The sequence below is a fragment of the Gorilla gorilla genome, chromosome 8 (genome assembly GCF_029281585.2).
Source record: "Gorilla gorilla gorilla isolate KB3781 chromosome 8, NHGRI_mGorGor1-v2.1_pri, whole genome shotgun sequence".
Classification (NCBI taxonomy): domain Eukaryota; kingdom Metazoa; phylum Chordata; class Mammalia; order Primates; family Hominidae; genus Gorilla; species Gorilla gorilla.
This window is the reverse complement of record NC_073232.2, coordinates 127,829,784-127,848,188: the sequence shown is the minus strand read 5'-3', so window position 1 is coordinate 127,848,188 and position 18,405 is coordinate 127,829,784. Positions and strand designations below refer to the sequence as shown.

The 18,405-nt window shown below is 35.4% G+C and overlaps 1 protein-coding gene across 4 annotated transcripts in view; it reads right to left on the bottom strand.

Moving 5' to 3' along the window:
• Positions 1-18,405, bottom strand: part of ATRNL1 (attractin like 1) — an 853,221-nt gene that overhangs the window by 397,207 nt on the left and 437,609 nt on the right. For all 4 annotated transcript variants that reach the window (XM_019035499.4, XM_055353888.2, XM_055353889.2 and 1 more), the window contains one exon: positions 3,292-3,370. In XM_019035499.4, coding sequence (XP_018891044.1) covers positions 3,292-3,370 — 79 coding nt within the window. The remainder of the gene's footprint in view (positions 1-3,291; positions 3,371-18,405) is intronic.

Sequence of the window (18,405 nt, the reverse complement as noted above, 5' to 3'; positions counted from 1 at the left end):
AAAGAAAGTTTTCATCTTTTTAACACCATAGAAATTTGTTTGGGGTTAGTGTATGAAGGGGTCATATCAAAATTGAAGCCTTTTGTGTGTAGTTTCATTTTTTTAATGTGTGTTTAAGAGGCCCTGAATTCTCAGGGGTGTTATTCAAAAGTCATAACATGACTAACTATCCTCTGAATTTAAAATTATGCCACAAAATGTATATCTATGTTTATGAGAAAACAAAACTTTGGTTTAAAAAGTAACACATCTAGTTGAATGAACACAATATATTAAAACATTTCCAAAGATTATTTTCATTTTAAACTTTCATTACATTTAGAAAAGCAACTAGTATAACTGCTGAAATAAAACTAGATAATTTCTAAGAAGAATCCTTTAAGTAACTTTCATTTACTGTAACAGATAAACTGTCATTTTACTAATCAAAGGTGTCCTCTGAGCTTTACAATAATTTCTTCAATGTTTTGAAGAGACAGTAACATTCACGTAAAGAAATAATAGTGGGTTCTTTTCCTTTGGGAAATATTACAGTTAATCTAATATTTAAAACTGAATAAAGAGAGGATTAGATATAAACACATTTTTACCTCCATTCACATAAAGTCTATAAATGGAATTATCACATAACTACAACTAGTATGGTTAAAAATCTCCAGGGCTCTTAAGACCAAAATGAAAAACAATTTCTTAACACAGTAGTTCCCCCTTAAATATGTTTCAACACATCCAGGGGATGCCTAAAACTGTGGATACTACTAAGCCCTATATATACTATGTTTTTCCCTATACATACATACCAATGATAAATTTTAATTTATAAATTAGGTACAGCAAGAGATTAACCACAATAATAATGAAATAGAACAATTATAATATGCTGTCCTAAAATTTATGTGAATGTGGTCTCTCTCTCTCTGTCACTTCCCACCTCCCCCACCATTTCTTTCTCTCAAAATATCTTAATAGTTTTGGACTGCAATTGTCTGTGACTAACTGAAACTATGGATAAGGGGGGACAATTGTAATATTAAAATTACTTGCTAATCGCAGATCTTTAATAATCATCAAAGACAATGTCATCTTTACTTTGGACATCAATATATGAATAGTTTCTATAACATTTAGAATTTTACATTTAAAGGAATTTAGTAAAATTAAATTTCAGAAAATTCCTCAAAATATGTTTTAACATGTAATGCTATAGCATAACATAAACCCTCAAGATACATTTTCTTTTTCGGAAGCAGTAGCAAATTAAATGCAAACACTATTATACACTTTAATAGAAAGAAGCACTACCTGGATAAGTTTTGGAAAGAAGGGCATTATATTAAAGGAATTTCCAGAGAACACAGTAATATTAATAATACAGATAAAAACTGGAAAGTGATCCTAATCTAGCTCCCCTCTACTATTTTTCTTTTATCCTTTCCACATCTATCACATATATTGAAAGATTTTGACTTCCAAAAGATAAATTTATATCTATATTTTAAAAATTAAAGTAGTATCAACTTGCCAAAGCACCTGATTAGTATGTAATAAACAGCATTACTACACTGAGATAATACAATATTAGCCAAAATCAATCTGTCATTTTGAGAAGTATGAAAGTTTTATAGCTAAACTATTCATATTAGTTTTAACAAATATTAAATATCATTTCTAAACTTTAGCTACTACATGTAAACATTTATAGGGCTCAAAAGACTAGACCACAACTGAGAATTAGCTCTAGGGTACAAATCCTTCTTTTAAGAGGTAAGGAAATTTAACTAGACAACTTACTTACATTCAGCTGCCAGTTAATGGCAGATATTTCTTACTTACAAATTGATATTTTCACAATGCTATATTTACATAGATGCATTTTATAAATTTTAGAGATCAGATATTTAAATAGTGCTCCTCAGGATGCAATGGGAACAGAGGCTCCCTGATTGATTCAGCCTTCTCTTCTAATGATTAAGGACATAAATTGTTACTTGCCCTATTCCATTATGGAAGGAAGGCCTTCACACTACCTGCCTACAATTATGATTTTTCCTTCCTGAATCTATAATTTTACTGTAATAGATCATCTAACATGTCTAGAAGATTGTTTACCTCTGCAGAGAATTCCACTTCCTGCCTAATAGTTATATATTTATATTTAATAAGCTCTTTTTCCATGGGATTACTTTTTAACATACAGTCATTCCAAGTAAACCCTCACTGATGTTGCACTGGCCATAAACAGAAAATCAGAGAGGCAGAGAGTATTAAGATGAATGATTTATTTGAAGGCAGGGAGGGACTCCAGTTTGCAAATATATTATAGATAGTACTGATCTTTGATGGGTACTTAAAAATAGACTAAGAAGAACCCATATCACTCACTAATTCTATAGCTTAGAACACTCTGGATTATTTTTACATGTCTTTAAATATTATATTTTTTATGTGAAAAAAAGAAGGTAAGCAATTATACTGTTGTTTTATATTGTTACAAAAACCATCCATATAGAAATATATGGAGAAATGCAATAGCAAAATATTAAGATTAATACAATAGAATACATTATAATAAAAGAATACTGATAAAAACAGAAACTAGCTTTTTGAATAAATGAGGTATGAACAATAAATCTACTGCATACTTTTGCTCCTCAGATGATTTTGTTTCTTCGTTCCTTTCGATTAACGAATTACACAATTTATATAATCAGTTGTTATTTTGTAAGAATATTATTGTTTTCATCAATTTTAGGATTATGAGAAAAATAATTAATTCTAATACAGAAATTTATCCAATGGATGTGCTCTTTAAACAGAGTTGGATTATTAGATAATCAAAAAATGGAAAAGATTTGATTCCCAAAAAAAGAATGTTATAATAAATTTCTAGGAGATAAAATATTTTTCAAAAACCAAAAATAAATATTTATCACTCAGAATTTTAAATTTCAACAGACACTTATGAAAAATAAAGTATGTCTTTATAGCATAACTAAATGCCTAAGTTAAATATATTACAAAATTATTTAAACATAATAATTGTATTCACTATAAATTCCAATACCATTTTTAGAAACTGTTTGCAACAAACCAATGCTTTTACAAATACTAACTTAAAATTACAGTGATAAAGTTTGCTCTACAGCTTAAAAAATACTAGAGTGATTTTTGAATATTAGTATGTAAAAATGATTTGAAATTCTGCATTCCAAGAGAGCATGGTAATTAAGAGACAATATTCATATATTTGCTTAAATCTTTAAACAAAAGATTAAATAATATTACTGATACCTCTCTCCGTCGAGAAGCCCAACAAGTTTGTTTGATCTTCCATACCACAGCAGCCACCAGCAATAAGGATAGGAAACAACTGGAAAATAAAACACAAATAATTTTTGCTCAAAACTTATTTGAACTATGTAATAAAAAACAGTACATGAAAGACTCAAATACATATATATATATAAGTAATAACTTTGTCTAGGTAAACAATCAAAAATATGATAAATTTCCAATGCTTAAAATGTTCTCTCAAAACCAAAATGTACAGGTAGAAAAAATATTTATATTTCTTGCTATAGATTATGGTCAATATTTAGAATTTTCTCTGTCAGAAGGAATGTAAATTTATAATTACATTGGTCTTATGAAGCAACAGAAATCACAACCAAAATCTATTTAGAATTGCTATTATGAGTCATAAAATACGGAAATTTTATAAATCCAAACGTCACACATGTACATTTATATTATTTTTATCACTATTTTATATATGAACATATTAAATAACCTTTATATATGAACATATTAAATTACATCTTAACATATTATATATGAACATATTAAATAACCTTTATGTATGAACATATTAAATAACCAAAATAACCTTTGGTTCCCAACCCTTTTGGCAATCATTTGGCAATGTCTGGAGACATTTTTGTTTGTCAGAACTGGGAGAGGAGTGCAGGGGTGTTGCAAGAATTCTACAATGCACAAGACTGTCCCCAACAGCAAAGGATCAGCAATACAAAATGTCAGTAGTACCGAGGCTGAGAAACCCTGGCATATGCTAATGTTTACTTTAAGAAATAAGTCAGTTACAACGTTCATACATGTGGTCTAATATATTAGGTACTATATGCAATAAACTATGATAATGCAGGGTACTTTGTTAGAAGTAACTCAAGTCTGACAAATCTCAAAATGACAGAGATTTACATGAATCTCATTAATCAATCTCAACCCTGTATCACTGTTTATTTTCCCTTTCTTTGCTCTGTGGTCATAGATTATGCTATGAGAAGACCCAGAAGTGAACAGACCTGGGACACTACAAATTCACTGGTCACTGGACATTACAAGAAAAACCTGGTTCTCATCCTTAATCATTGTGTTCATCACTGAAGTCACTCATAAGCAGTGGCAATTTTTGACACCTTCCACTGTTGTCAAGTCTTCAATATATTTTTTCTCCTTGCCTATGCCTCATTTGAAGCAGAAGACCTTAGAATATCCTTCAATGACAACGATAACAACAATGTCAATTTTAACATCTATCCATTGAGTGCTGCACACATTCCAGATGCTGTGCTAGTACGTCACATCGATGATTGGATTTAGTCTTAGAAATCCTTCAAGATAGTATATACTATTCTTATTTGAGAAAAGAGGAATCCAGTCCTCAGAGATTTTGAAGTTAATTGCTTATAGTCCCACACGGACTAAGTCGTAGTACCAAAATACAAATCCAGCTACTTAAGCCTCAAACTTTTTTCCTTTCCATATGCTGGCAGCTCTAAGTGTGCCCACTATCCATCCCATAATCACTCTGTTTCCATATCCATTCTCTAATCCCGCCTCCAGAATCAAAGGAAATCTATTTTTTAAAAAGTCAGTGATACTAACCTTTCCAACCATACAAGTGATTTTTTAACATAGCACTCTTTATGTAATATTCAATATTTTAGGGGACACTTTTCTCAGAATTTGCTTTCAACAGAAAGTCACCGTGATTTTCTAGAAATGTATAAACTGGTGCTTTCTCTATTATCAGAATTTAACTTCTCAGTTGACAATACCAATCATTCATTCTTTAAAACTCTCCTGAATACTTTCTTTCATTTTCTTTTGTTTTGTTTTGTTTTCCTTAATACTTCCTAACCTAATATAGGTTAAATGAATATAGGTTACATTCCAAATTCCCTCTTTTAAATTATGGACATTCCTTAAAATTCACTTCATGCAATTGTGCTCTTCTTTTCTCTTGCCCTCAAAGAGAAAGCTCAGTTATTTTCCTGATTTCAACTATGACCTCGATTTAAATGATTTACAAATCTGCATCTTTACACCTGTCAAAATGAGAGCATCTTATCCTTGAAAGGGATATAAAAGATTTCTTAGTTTCAAGTCCCTCCCAGGAAGGAAATTCCCAGTACAGCTCTGATAGTGATCCAGCACCTAATTAAATACTCATTGTAGCTGAGGAGTTGCTGACTGACAATTTAGTGCATTCTATTTCTAGTTAATTCAAATTTTGAAAAAAAAAAAATATATATATATATATATATTTTTTTTTTTTTTGAGATGGAGTCTCATTCTGTCACGCAGGCTGAAGTGTAGTGGCACAATCTTGGCTCACTGCAACCCCTGCCTCCCAGATTTCAGCAATTCTCCCACCTTGGCCTCCTGAGTAGCTAGGATTACAGGTGCACGCCACCACCTCGGCTAATTTTTTTGTATTTTTAGTAGAGATGGGGTTTCACCATGTTGGCCAGGCTGGCCTCGAACTCATGACCTCAGGTGATCTGCCGGCCTCGGCCTTCCAAAGTGCTGAAATTATAGGCGTGAGCCACCACACCTGGCCAATATTCTAACTTTTATCAACCAGTGCTGTGTCTGCCTTCTAGGTTAAACAAAATCAGTCTGCTGTATGCTAAAACTTCTTTATATATTTAAAGAATATACAGGTTTTCTTGTATGCAGGATTGCCTCAAGTACAGTGTTTCTCAACCAGGAATGTTTTTGTTCTCCAGGCGATATCTGGCAGTGTATCTAGAGACATTTTTGGGTTTCACCACTTGACAGGCATCTAGTGGGATGTTACTTAAATATCATACAATATATAGGTCACCCTTCCAACAGCATTTTCCCAGCCCAGAATGCTAATATTGCCAAGGTTGAGGAACCCTTCTCTAGTCTGAATTATTATCATAGTGGTTATACTTCTCTTGTTATACCTGGAATAATAGTGTAACTTTTTTTTTTTTTGAGACAGAGTCTCACTCTGTTGCCCAGGCTGGAGTGCAGTGGGGTGATCTCAGCCTCACTGCAGCTTCTGCCTCCTGGGTTCAAGCAACTCTCCTGCCTCAGCCTCCTGAGTAGCTGGGACTACAGATGTGCGCCACCATGCCCACTTAATTTGTTTTGTATTTTTAGTAGAGACGGGGTTACACCATGTTGGCCAGGATGGTCTCGATCTCCTGACCTCATGATCTGCCCTCCTCAGCCTCCCAAAGTGCTGGGATTACAGGCGTGAGCCACCGCGCCTGGCCAATGTAACTCTTAAAATATGGTACTGAGAATGGACACTTTAGATATGATCTGAGGGTTCATTTTTCTGAATTTCAGTCAGACCATCATACCCTTAAGAATTGTGATACAAATATTAATATCACCTCAAACCTACCATGTCCAAGCTGAACCATTAATAATGTTCATGATTAGAAAAGCAACTAACATCTATTGAGTAATATGTACCAAGCACTATGCTGAGTGTTTTACATGAATTATCTCTTTAATTCCTAAAATTACAGGTGATAGATCAAGTATACTGTCATGTGTTCATTTAAAACATGGGAAAGCTAAGTCACAGAGAGTTGAAGTAAACTGTCTAAGGTTCAAAGTATTAAATTGCAAGTTCTTCCCTTTCCCCTGACTTCTCTGTTTCACCATTACTTTCCAGCTAAAATGTTAAAAACAATTTACATTTCAATTATATCATCCCTTACATCCAGGTACCAGATCCTGTCAACAGTTTCTTTCAGAATATCTGTCATAGTAAATAACAGTGTATATAGAAAAGTTACTTATATTCAGTAGATACAACTTAAATACCAAAATGTATTTTTATATGATTAATAATTCACAACATTCCTCTTCCTTAAGAGTTACATAATAAAGATTCAGTTTGAGACGGGAATACTAGTTGAATTTCTCATGAGGAGCTTAAATTCTTTCTTATCTAAACTTTATGACTCAACTGAGTATCGTTTTTGTAATGATGTACAAGGACAGCATAAAATATACAATTTTCATAATTTCACTTTCTTGAAACAAGGAGTTATACACTTTAAGGGTTTGTGTCAGATGCTTTCTATGGTAATTCCTATTAGGTTAGCAGTAAAAGAGCTAACGTGATGTAGAAACTTGGCTACTAAAATCAATAAACAGTGTAAGAAAATATTTTTAAAATAATATTCTCATAATCTCCAGTAAATATCAAAAATCCAGTAAAATATATGTTACTACTTGGGAGATAGTAGGTGTCAATACATTTTTGCTAAATAAATGATTTTTTTTTTTTTTTTTTTTGAGACGGAGTCTTGCTCTGTCACCCAGGCTGGAGTGCAGTGGCGTGATCTTGGCTCAGTGCAAGCTCCGCCTCCCGGGTTCACGCCATTCTCCTGCCTCAGCCTCCCTAAATTGGTTTTTAAATTGATTTGAATAACATCATTTTTTCTAATACTGAATGTCTCATTTGGCATTATTATCCTTATATAGGGTAATACTTTATAAATGTTCTTGATTTCTAATAAATTACATTGCAAACAAAAGTGACAGTTCTCTTAAAAAATATACATACAAACAAAAAACAGTTTAAGAACACTTGCTTTGCTAAAAAGCAAAACAAACAAACAAACAATAAATATTTGTCATATTTATTCAGCATAGTTAAAAAGTTATATTCTTCCTTTGGTGACTACTAGAGAGTCTCTGTCTTTATTGCCAATCTTGGACACCTGAAGAATGACAGAATTTCCATCATCGAATTTCTTAAATGACCATGTGAAGCAGTGTCCCGTATTCCATGCTATCCCTTCTGATATAGTTTGGATATTTGTCCCGACTCAAATCTCAGGTTGAATTGTAATCCCAGTGTTGGAGGTGGGGCCTGGTATTCGGGTCAGGGGAAAAGATCCTTCATGGCTTGATGCTGACTTCACAATAGTGAGTGAGTTCTCCTAAGATCTGGTCATTTAAAAATGTGTGGCACTTCTCCTTCCCTAACTCTCTTGCTTGTTCCTGCTTTCGCCATGTGACAAGCCTGGCCCCCCTTCACCTTCTACCATGATTGTAAACTTCCTGAGGCTGCTCTAGAAGTTGAGCAGATGCCAGCACCATCCTTCCTGTAAAGCCTGCAGAACCGTGAGCCAATTAAACCTCTTTTCTTTATAATTTATCCAGACTCAGATATTTTTTATAGCATTGCAAGAACAGCCTACTACACCTTCCACTGGCTCCTTTTTTGCCCACTGGACTTGATGTGACACAGAAGCATTGTAAACTTTTATTATGTTAAGTGACATATTTGTAGTTTTGTATATTCTAGTTAGCTTTTCTCTATCTCTTAAATCAAAGGGTTTAATGGGTATCATTGAACATTAGTATGTTTTAATTTGGTATTGTGGCAAATTTGTCAGAGAAAAATAAGTATCTACTGCTTTCTTTCAGGTCTTCTTTTCCTATCACATTATGCAAAAGCTTTTATGCTCCATGATATAGATATTGATGGGGGAATAATTGGGCTTTCTTTTTAAAAAAAATATGCTGTACAATAATAATATCAAAAGATCTGAAAGGTTCAACACCCCTCAGTACAATCCACCCAAAGGAAATAGGGAGTAAAAAGAACAAAGAAAGAAAGAAAACAAACATTAAAAAGCAAGTACATCAGCTACAGGAATAAAAAAGGGAAGCATAAAAATTTAGGGAGAGATATTTCAATAATTTGATTTTATTATTCATAAAATCGTCATTTTGAAAGGATTCTTAATGTAAAAAAATGGAACTTATTAGGTAATCTCATTTAGGGAAAATTAAAAGAATTCAATATAAGTAACATAGTGTGCTATAAGGTTACATTGTAATGCAGGTTGCTAGTGACAAATAAATACCCTCTGGTGGTAATCTAGTTGGCCAATTGTAAAAAGAGATAATATTGTCGCTATTTTATAGCAATTTGAGGTTAACTGATCATAAATGTCAAGTCTTAAGTACATATTTTAAAAGATGGTTTGGGCATATTATTATATTTCACTGAAAAATGTTAGAAACTGGGAAATTGTGTTGAAATGAAGAAATTTACCTCCTAATAACTGTTATTCCACAAAATATCTTTCAATTTTATACCTTCATGATATTTAAAGGATTTTTTCTTACAAACTAACATATTAACAGAATACACTTCTAACTTAAAATGCAATAAAAATATGAATATTAAAAAGAAAAAATTGCTTATATGTTCAATTCATCAGTTTGAAAAAGATGAAAAATCAAAAGCCCAGTGGCTGAATGTGGTAAATAATACACTCATAGAATAAATTGGTCAAACTTCTGAGGGTTGTTAAGCAAGAGTTACTGTACCTTAGGAGCACTATTAGTTAAGATTATTTCAAATGCAAGTAACAGAAAACCTAACTCAAACTGGTATAAAAAAGAGATCTACATGAAGTTTACACTCTCTGGTATGAATTGAATTGTGTTCTCAAATTCATATGTTAAAGCCCTAACCCCCAGTGTGGCTGTATTTGGAGACAGGGCCTTTAGGACATAATTAGGTTTAAATGAAGTTAATAAACATGGGATTCTGATCTGATATAATTAATGTCCTTAAGGGAGAGACACCAAAGAACTTGCATACTCTCCCTCTCTTCCTGCATGCATGGAGGAAAGGCCATGTGAGTACACAGTGTGAAGGCAGCCATTTGCAGAGCCAGGAAGACAGGTTTTACCAGACACCAACAACTGGTACCCTGATCTTGAACTGTCTACCCTCTGGAACTGGGAGATAATACATTTCTATTGTTTAACCCACTTAGTCTGTGTTATTTTGTTATGGCAGCCCAAGCAGACTAAGACACTTCCCAAAGTCCAAAGGAAGAAAAGTTCCAGGTTTGGTCTGATCAGGGTCCTAGCTACATTTTCTTATGATTCTCTGGACTATGCATAAAACTACACACCAACTTTATTTTCAGGCTTGTTTAATTCTTAGGAACAAAAACGAACGCAGCAGTTCCAAGGCTTGTATAATACACCATTATACATGCCCACTCCTTACCAAACATTGACGATGCAATAAATGGCATTGGCACAATCATGAAGCTAGTGAGAGACAAATCCCATTTAAATTGGATGGTTTGCTACACAGCCACGTGGAGGGAGTTAAATGGCTGGGAAAGAATAAAATCTACTAGATACATTTATGAAAAATTTATAGAACAGTACCTAAATTAACCTCCCTGCCATGGTTCTGTAACAGATTTTGAGGCTACAGAGCATCTTTAGTCACTCTTAAATTTTTTCCTAAAACTCTACAGAAAACGGAGTAGTCTCAAGCCTCATCTGATGGCATATTAGAAAGACTAATATCTAATAAGGAAAATCTTCCTGGGTAAGTCCTGTTACAAGTAGCCTACTTGGATAATACCTTATTCTTCCAAACTTGCAACAAAAAGTGACAAAGGACAATGTATACAGTGTTTCTTCCTACATTAAATGTTTCTTGAAGCACATCTTTTAAAACCATATAGTTAGGACAAAAATTTTAATTATTTTGAAAACCTTTCCTAAATCATTAATGTATAACACAATAGAGAAACCCTAAGTATATAGCTCAATAAATTATCACAAAGACAATATATCCTTGAAACCACCAGCTTGAAGAAACAGAACTTAATTCATTCTCTCCTTCTCAAAAGGAACTATCACATTTATTTTTAATGCCATACTTCAGTCTTGTCTATTGCTAAATTTTTTACAAATATAACACTATAGCATTTTTTTTTGTTTCTGTCTCTATCATTCAACACTATGTTCATGTTACCTATTTTGATCCTTTGGCAATCGTTTTATTTTCCCATTGCTCCACATTATATGAGTATATTTTTCCATTCTATTATTTTTGGGTATTTTGATTATTCCCAGTTTGGGGCATGTAAAACATGCTTCTATAAATATGGTTCACATGACTTTGATGACATGGAATTGTTGGGCCATGGAGTATATGTAAATTCAACTTTAGAATATAATGTCAACTTGTTTTCAAAGCCATTACATCAATTTCTAGTGTACTAAAAGTATTAATAGTTCTGCATCCTCTCCAACATTTGGTATTATTTGTCTTTTTCTTTTTATCCACTGTAGTAGGTATATAATGGTATTACATTGTGGTTTTAATTTGAATTCCCAGATAAAAATTAAGTTGAGCACTCTTGCATATTTTGTTGGACACTTGGATGTCTTCTTTTGTGAAGTGTATGTCAGCCTCTTGTCATTTTTGGAGAAAGGAGTTTTCAGACTATTCTTAATTGATTTATATGAGTTACATAGTGTGAATATAAGGCCTTTGGCTTTTATACAGTTTGCAAATATTTCGTACTACTGTGTGACTTGACTCATCATAATGTTAATGGTGTCTTTTGATAAGAAAAAGTGTTAGGTTTTTTTGTAGTCTAATTTTGTTATAGTATTTTATGTGTCCTGTTTAAGAATCCATTCTATATTCTAATGTTAGGAAGAATAATTCCTACATTACCTTCTAGATGTTTCATTGTTTTTACCTTTCCTCCTAGAATTTATTTTATATTCGAAGCAGGGATCAAATGTCACCTTTCCCATATGCATAGGTAATAGATCTAGTACCTGATGAAAGTTTTCTTAAAGCACTAAACATTGAGAGATAGTCCTTGACTTGGTAATTAAACTTAAGAATGACTACTTCCATTAGAGCCCTGTTCCCCCCCTTTTTTTTTTTTTTAGATGGAGTTTTGCTCTTGTTGCCCAGGCTGGAGTGCAATGGCATGATCTTAGTTCACTGCAACCTCCGCCTCCTGGGTTCAAGCAATTCTGCCTCAGCCTCCCAAGTAGCTAGGATTATAGGCGCATGTTACCACTCCTGACTAATTTTTGTATTTTTAGTAGAGATGGGGTTTCACTATTTTGGCCAGGCTGGTCTTGAACTCCTGACCTCGTGATCCACCTGCCTCAGCCACCCAAAGTGCTGGGATTACAGGTGTGAGCCACCATGCCCGGCCTCCACTGTACCCTTTAATCCATCTCTCTTGCGCTACCTTGACTTTACAAAGGGATTGAGGTATTATTTATAGATAATGTTGATATTCTCTAGAGAGATATTTTGTTTTATCCATCTGGAGGCTATGGTCACAATGCATCCAAAGCTTTTGAAGTGCTTCTTGAGTCTGTGCAGTGGGAGGGTTACCCACTATTCAGTCCGGGCCCAAAGCAGAGTTCTACCTATGAGCTCAGTTCTCCAATTATTTCGCATGATAATGTTAATTAGGATCAGATCAGCACACAGGCAGCTCAGGGGAGATCCCAGAAGTTTATAAAGCACCATATATATATATATATATATATATATATATATATATATATATATATATATATTTATTTATTTTTTATTATTATACTTTAAGTTCTAGGGTAAATGTGCACAATGTGCAGGTTTGTTACATATGTATACGTGTGCCATGTTGGTGTGCTGCACTCATTAACTCATCATTTACATTAGGCATATCTCCTAATGCTAGCCCTCCCCCTTCCCCCACCCCATAACATTTGATGGGAAGGCTTTTCTATCTCCATTATCTCCTAGGTCCTTTCTGGATTTGTGGGCTCTACTTTTCCATCATGTGGTCAGAAACTACACACTTTTCCTATTGTACCATGTTTTGAGCTGGAAGGACAGACAAGAAGGAAATCAACAGGGTTTATCTTGGCTCTCTGTAGCCAGAGCTCCACTATGATTAGAGGAATATTCCCTTCCCTTGGGATTGTGGTTCTTACAACTTCCCGCTGTGAGCCATTTTGCTGCTGACCATGTTCCTGCTTCAGACTGCCTGGGGTATGGGTGAATGAATTCAGGAAAAAGAGAAAAAATGGGAAGGAGGTCTCCCTCATTCTCTCCGAGCTTAAGAGTTCCCTTTTCCACATCATGGGCCAGAACTAGAGGACTTTACACTGTCCAAACTATAGTAGTTACTTCCAAGTTTCAAATTGCATTGACTTCAGGTCAGGGGGCACTAAAGGGGAAAAATGGCAAACTTCCAGATGGTTCACCAGTACTTTGAATTCTGGTGTTCTTCTCTGCTCTGCCTGCTGATATCATATACCAAATAGCTGCCCATGAATTTTGTCCAGGTTTCATGGTTGAGTTCACTTAGAGAAAAAGAGATGTGTGTTTACACAATCTTACCTGGAACTGGAACCCTATGGTGAATGTTTGACAAAGTTGCAAAAGCATTTCAAAATGGAAAGGCTAGTCTTTTATAACAAACCATGGTGTAACAACAGGATATCCACATGTGAAATAATCAGCATTGAATTGCACCTCAACGCAAACAAAAAATAACTGAAATGGATCACAGATCTAAAGGTACAATGTAAAAATACAGTCGTGTCACTTACTAATGGGGATATGTTCTAAGAAATGCATCATTAGACAAATTTCATCCCTGTGCAAACATCATAGAGGGTGCTTAAACAAACACTGATGGTATACCCTACTACACATGAAAGCCATTGGTATAGCCTATTGTTACTAGGGTACAAACCTATATAGCATGTTACTGTATTGAATACTGTAGGTAATTATAACACAATGGTTTTTGTGTATCTAAACATAGAAAAGGTACAGTAAACATACAGCAATATAATCTTATAAGTACCATCATATATGTGGTCTGTCATAGACCAAAATGTTATGTAGTGCATTGACTGTATAAAACTGCTAGAAAGAAATCTATGTTAACTTGAGTTAGGGAGAGTCCTTGGATATGACATCAAAAGCATAATCAAGTTTTTAAAAAAAATGCGTTAAATTGAATTTTATAAAAACTAAAACTTTTCACTCCCTAAAAGATACTGTTAAGAGAATGAAAAGACAATTCAAAGACTGAGGGAAAATATTTGCAAATCACATCTGGCAAAAGAGTTGTATCCAGAATATACAAAAAACATTCAATATTCAAAAATAAAGAGCAAAACTAAAAAGCAATCAAAAATAGGCAAAAGATTTGAAAAATACTTCACCAAAGAAAATGAAAGTGTAACTAATAAGCACATGAAAAGATACTCAACGTCATTAGCCATTAAGGAAATGCAAGTTAAAATTACCACAAGATACCACTACACATTTATCAGAATGGCTAAAATAAAAAATGTTGACAGGACCAAGCACTGGTGAGAATGTGCAACAACTGGAACCCTGAGCTTTGCTGGTCGCAGCACAAAACTGTACAGTCACTCTGAAAAACAGTGGCAGTTATTATAAAGATGAATATACATCCACCCTGTGACCCAGCAACCCTACTTCCTGGTATTTATGCTAGAGAAATGAAAACTTATGTTTGTGTAAAACTTGTACGTATGTTGATCACAGCAGCATTATTTATAAGTACCAAAAACTGTAACAATCCATATCTCTCAATGGGTGAATGGATAAACAAAGTGTGATATATCCATATAATGAAATACTACTTAGCAATGAAATGAAATGGACTATTGATACAAAAAAGCACCTTGGATGAATCTTAAATGCAGTAGACTAACGGAAAGAAGACATTTGAATGACATTCTGGAAAAGGCAAAACTGTGAGAACAGAGATCAGGTCAATGGTTGCCAGGGTGTATGGGTGGGGAGAAAGTCTGACTGCAAAGAAGGCTCTATGAGGTATTCACTGGGGCTTTGGCATTGTTCTGTATCCTGGGAGAGCTGGTAATTATAATAAATGATGCATGTGTTAAAACTCACACAACTGTACTCCCCGCAAAAGGAATTTTACTGCACAGAAATTTTAAAATGCTTCCAACAGAAGTAAAAAACAAACAAACAAACAAACAATAAGGACCAAAAAAATGCTGGAAAAAAAGGCAAGTAATTAACCACTGCCCCCTCTAACAATGAAAAAGTGACTGGTATACTTTAAGTATGAGAATACTCATACTTTGAATTATAAATGTAAAAGGAAGATTTTAAACAGTGGAGTTAATAATTTATGTTTAAAATAACCACTTTGGCTAATTTACATACAATATATTGATAGAAAGAAGTTAGAACTGATGTTCATGTAGGGCTAATAGGAAAGAGGATTTAAATGAGTCCCAAGTATTCAAGTGAGTTAAATAGTGATACCTATAACTGAGCTACAGAAAACTGGAAAAAAAGAGACTGTTTGCCAGTAAATTCAATTTAAAGCATGTTAAGTTTGAGGTGTAAAGCAATATTTAAGTCAAAGTGTGAAGTTACTGACATGACTCTTGGAGAAGTCTATTTCAGTGTCTAGTACGCTAAACCTCAGCTTTGTAAACTAGATGGGGAGCACTGGTTTAACTAAGTTGTAAGAAAACGTACCATCACTAGTTTACTCCCACTGCATTAAATATTTTGGTTTACAAGAACAGTTAGGTCCTAAGTATCTACTGTATTCCACAACAAAACCATGGAGAAAATTCCTAAGTGAACTTCCAGTACAGTAAGAAATCATTTATTGTTTCTACTTAGCAAAATCCATATCTTCAGGTCTCATTTCCATTAACATATCTATCACCATAATCTCGTTTTTTTAAACAGAGACTTTTTTGTATTTGTAATTCTTCACAGTGTCCTTACACATTTTTTAAAAAACTTTTTGGCAAATATTCTAGGATTATATCACTTTGATGTAGAGATCCTGTGACTAAATTAGGTTCACCTTTTCTCTTCAGGGAGTTACATTTTCTTCTTTTTTCTCTTTCAAAATATGTTTATGTACAACATGATTAAATGTCTTATTTTTGGGAGGAGCCAAGATGGCTGAATAGGAACAGCTCCAGTCTGCAGCTCCCAGCATGAGCGACGCAGAAGACAGGTGATTTCTGCATTTCCATCTGAGGTACCGGGTTCATCTCACTAGGGAGTGCCAGACAATGGGCGCAGGACAGTTGGTGCAGCGCACCGTGCGAGAGCCGAAGCAGGGCGAGACATTGCCTCACTGGGGAAGTGCAAGGGGTCAGGGAATTCCCTTTCCTAGTCAAAGAAAGGGGTGACAGATGGCACCTGGAAAATCGGGTCAAGCCCACCCCAATACTGCTCTTTTCCGACGGGCTTAAAAAACGGCGCACCAGGAGATTATATCCCACACATGGCTAGGAGGGTCCTATGCCCACGGAGTCTCACTGATTGCTAGCACAGCAATCTGAGATCAAACTGCAAGGTGGCAGCGAGGCTGGGGGAGGGGCGCCCGCCATGGCCCAGGCTTGCTTAGGTAAACAAAGAAGCTGGGAAGCTCGAACTGGGTGGTGCCCACCACAGCTCAAGGAGGCCTGCCTGCCTCTGCAGGCTCCACATCTGGGGGCAGGGCACAGACAAACAAAAAGACAGCAGTAACCTCTGCAGACTTAAATGTCCCTGTTTGACAGCTTTGAAGAGAGCAGTGGTTCTCCCAGCACGCAGCTGGAGATCTGAGAACAGGCAGACTGCCTCCTCAAGTGGGTCCCTGACCCCTGACCCCCAAGCAGCCTAACTGGGAGGCACCCCCCAGTAGGGGCAGACTGACACCTCACACAGCCAGGTACTCCTCTGAGACAAAACTTCCAGAGGAACGATCAGACAGCAGCAGCAGCATTCGTGGTTCACGAAAATCCGCTGTTCTGCAGACACAGCTGCTGATACCCAGGCAAACAGGGTCTGGAGTGGAACTCTAGCAAACTCCAACAGACCTGCAGCTGAGGGTCCTGTCTGTTAGAAGGAAAACTAACAAACAGAAAGGACATCCACACCAAAAACCCATCTGTACATCACCATCATCAAAGACCAAAAGTAGATAAAACCACAAAGATGCGGAAAAAACAGAGCAGAAAAACGGGAAACTCTAAAAAGCAGAGCACCTCTCCTCCTCCAAAGGAACGCAGTTCCTCACCAGCAACGGAACAAAGCTGGACGGATAATGATTCTGACGAGTTGAGAGAAGAAGGCTTCAGACGATCAAACTGCTCCGAGCTACAGTAGGAAATTCAAACCAAAGGCAAAGAAGTTGAAAACTTTGAAAAAAATGTAGACTAATGTATAACTAGAATAACCAATACAGAGAAGTGCTTAAAGGAGCTGATGGAGCTGAAAACCAAGGCTCGAGAACTACGTGAAGAATGCAGAAGCCTCAGGAGCCGATGCGATCAACTGGAAGAAAGGGTATCAGTGATGGAAGATGAAATGAATGAAATGAAGTGAGAAGGGAAGTTTAGAGAAAAAAGAACAAAAAGAAATGAACAAAGCCTCCGAGAAATATGGGATTATGTGAAAAGACCAAATCTACGTCTGATTGGTGTACCTGAAAGTGACGGGGAGAATGGAACAAAATTGGAAAACACTCTGCAGGATATCATTGAGGAGAACTTCCCCAATCTAGCAACGCAGGCCAACATTCAGATTCAGGAAATACAGAGAATGCCACAAAGATACTCCTCGAGAAGAGCAACTCCAAGACACATAATTGTCAGATTCACCAAAGTGGAAATGAAGGAAAAAATGTTAAGGGCAGCCAGAGAGAAAGGTCGGGTTACCCACAAAGGGAAGCCCATCAGACTAACAGCAGATCTCTCGGCAGAAACTCTACAAGCCAGAATAGAGTGGGGGCCAATAGGACAACATTCTTAAAGAAAAGAATTTTCAACCCAGAATTTCATATCCAGCCAAACTAAGCTTCATAAGTGAAGGAGAAACAAAATACTTTACAGACAAGCAAATGCTGAGAGATTTTGTCACCACCAGGCCTGCCCTAAAAGAGCTCCTGAAGGAAGCGCTAAACATGGAAAGGAACAACTGGTACCAGCTGCCGCAAAATCATGCCAAAATGTAAAGACCATCGAGACTAGGAAGAAACTGCATCAACTAACGAGCAAAATAACCAGCTAACACCATAATGAGAAGACCAAATTCACACATAACAATATTAAGTTTAAATGTAACTGGACTAAATGCTCCAATTAAAAGACACAGACTGGCAAATTGGATAAACAGTCAAGACCCATACAGTTGTGCTGTATTCAGGAAACCCATCTCATGTGCGGAGACACACATAAGCTCAAAATAAAAGGATGGAGGAAGATCTACCAAGCAAATGGAAAACAAAA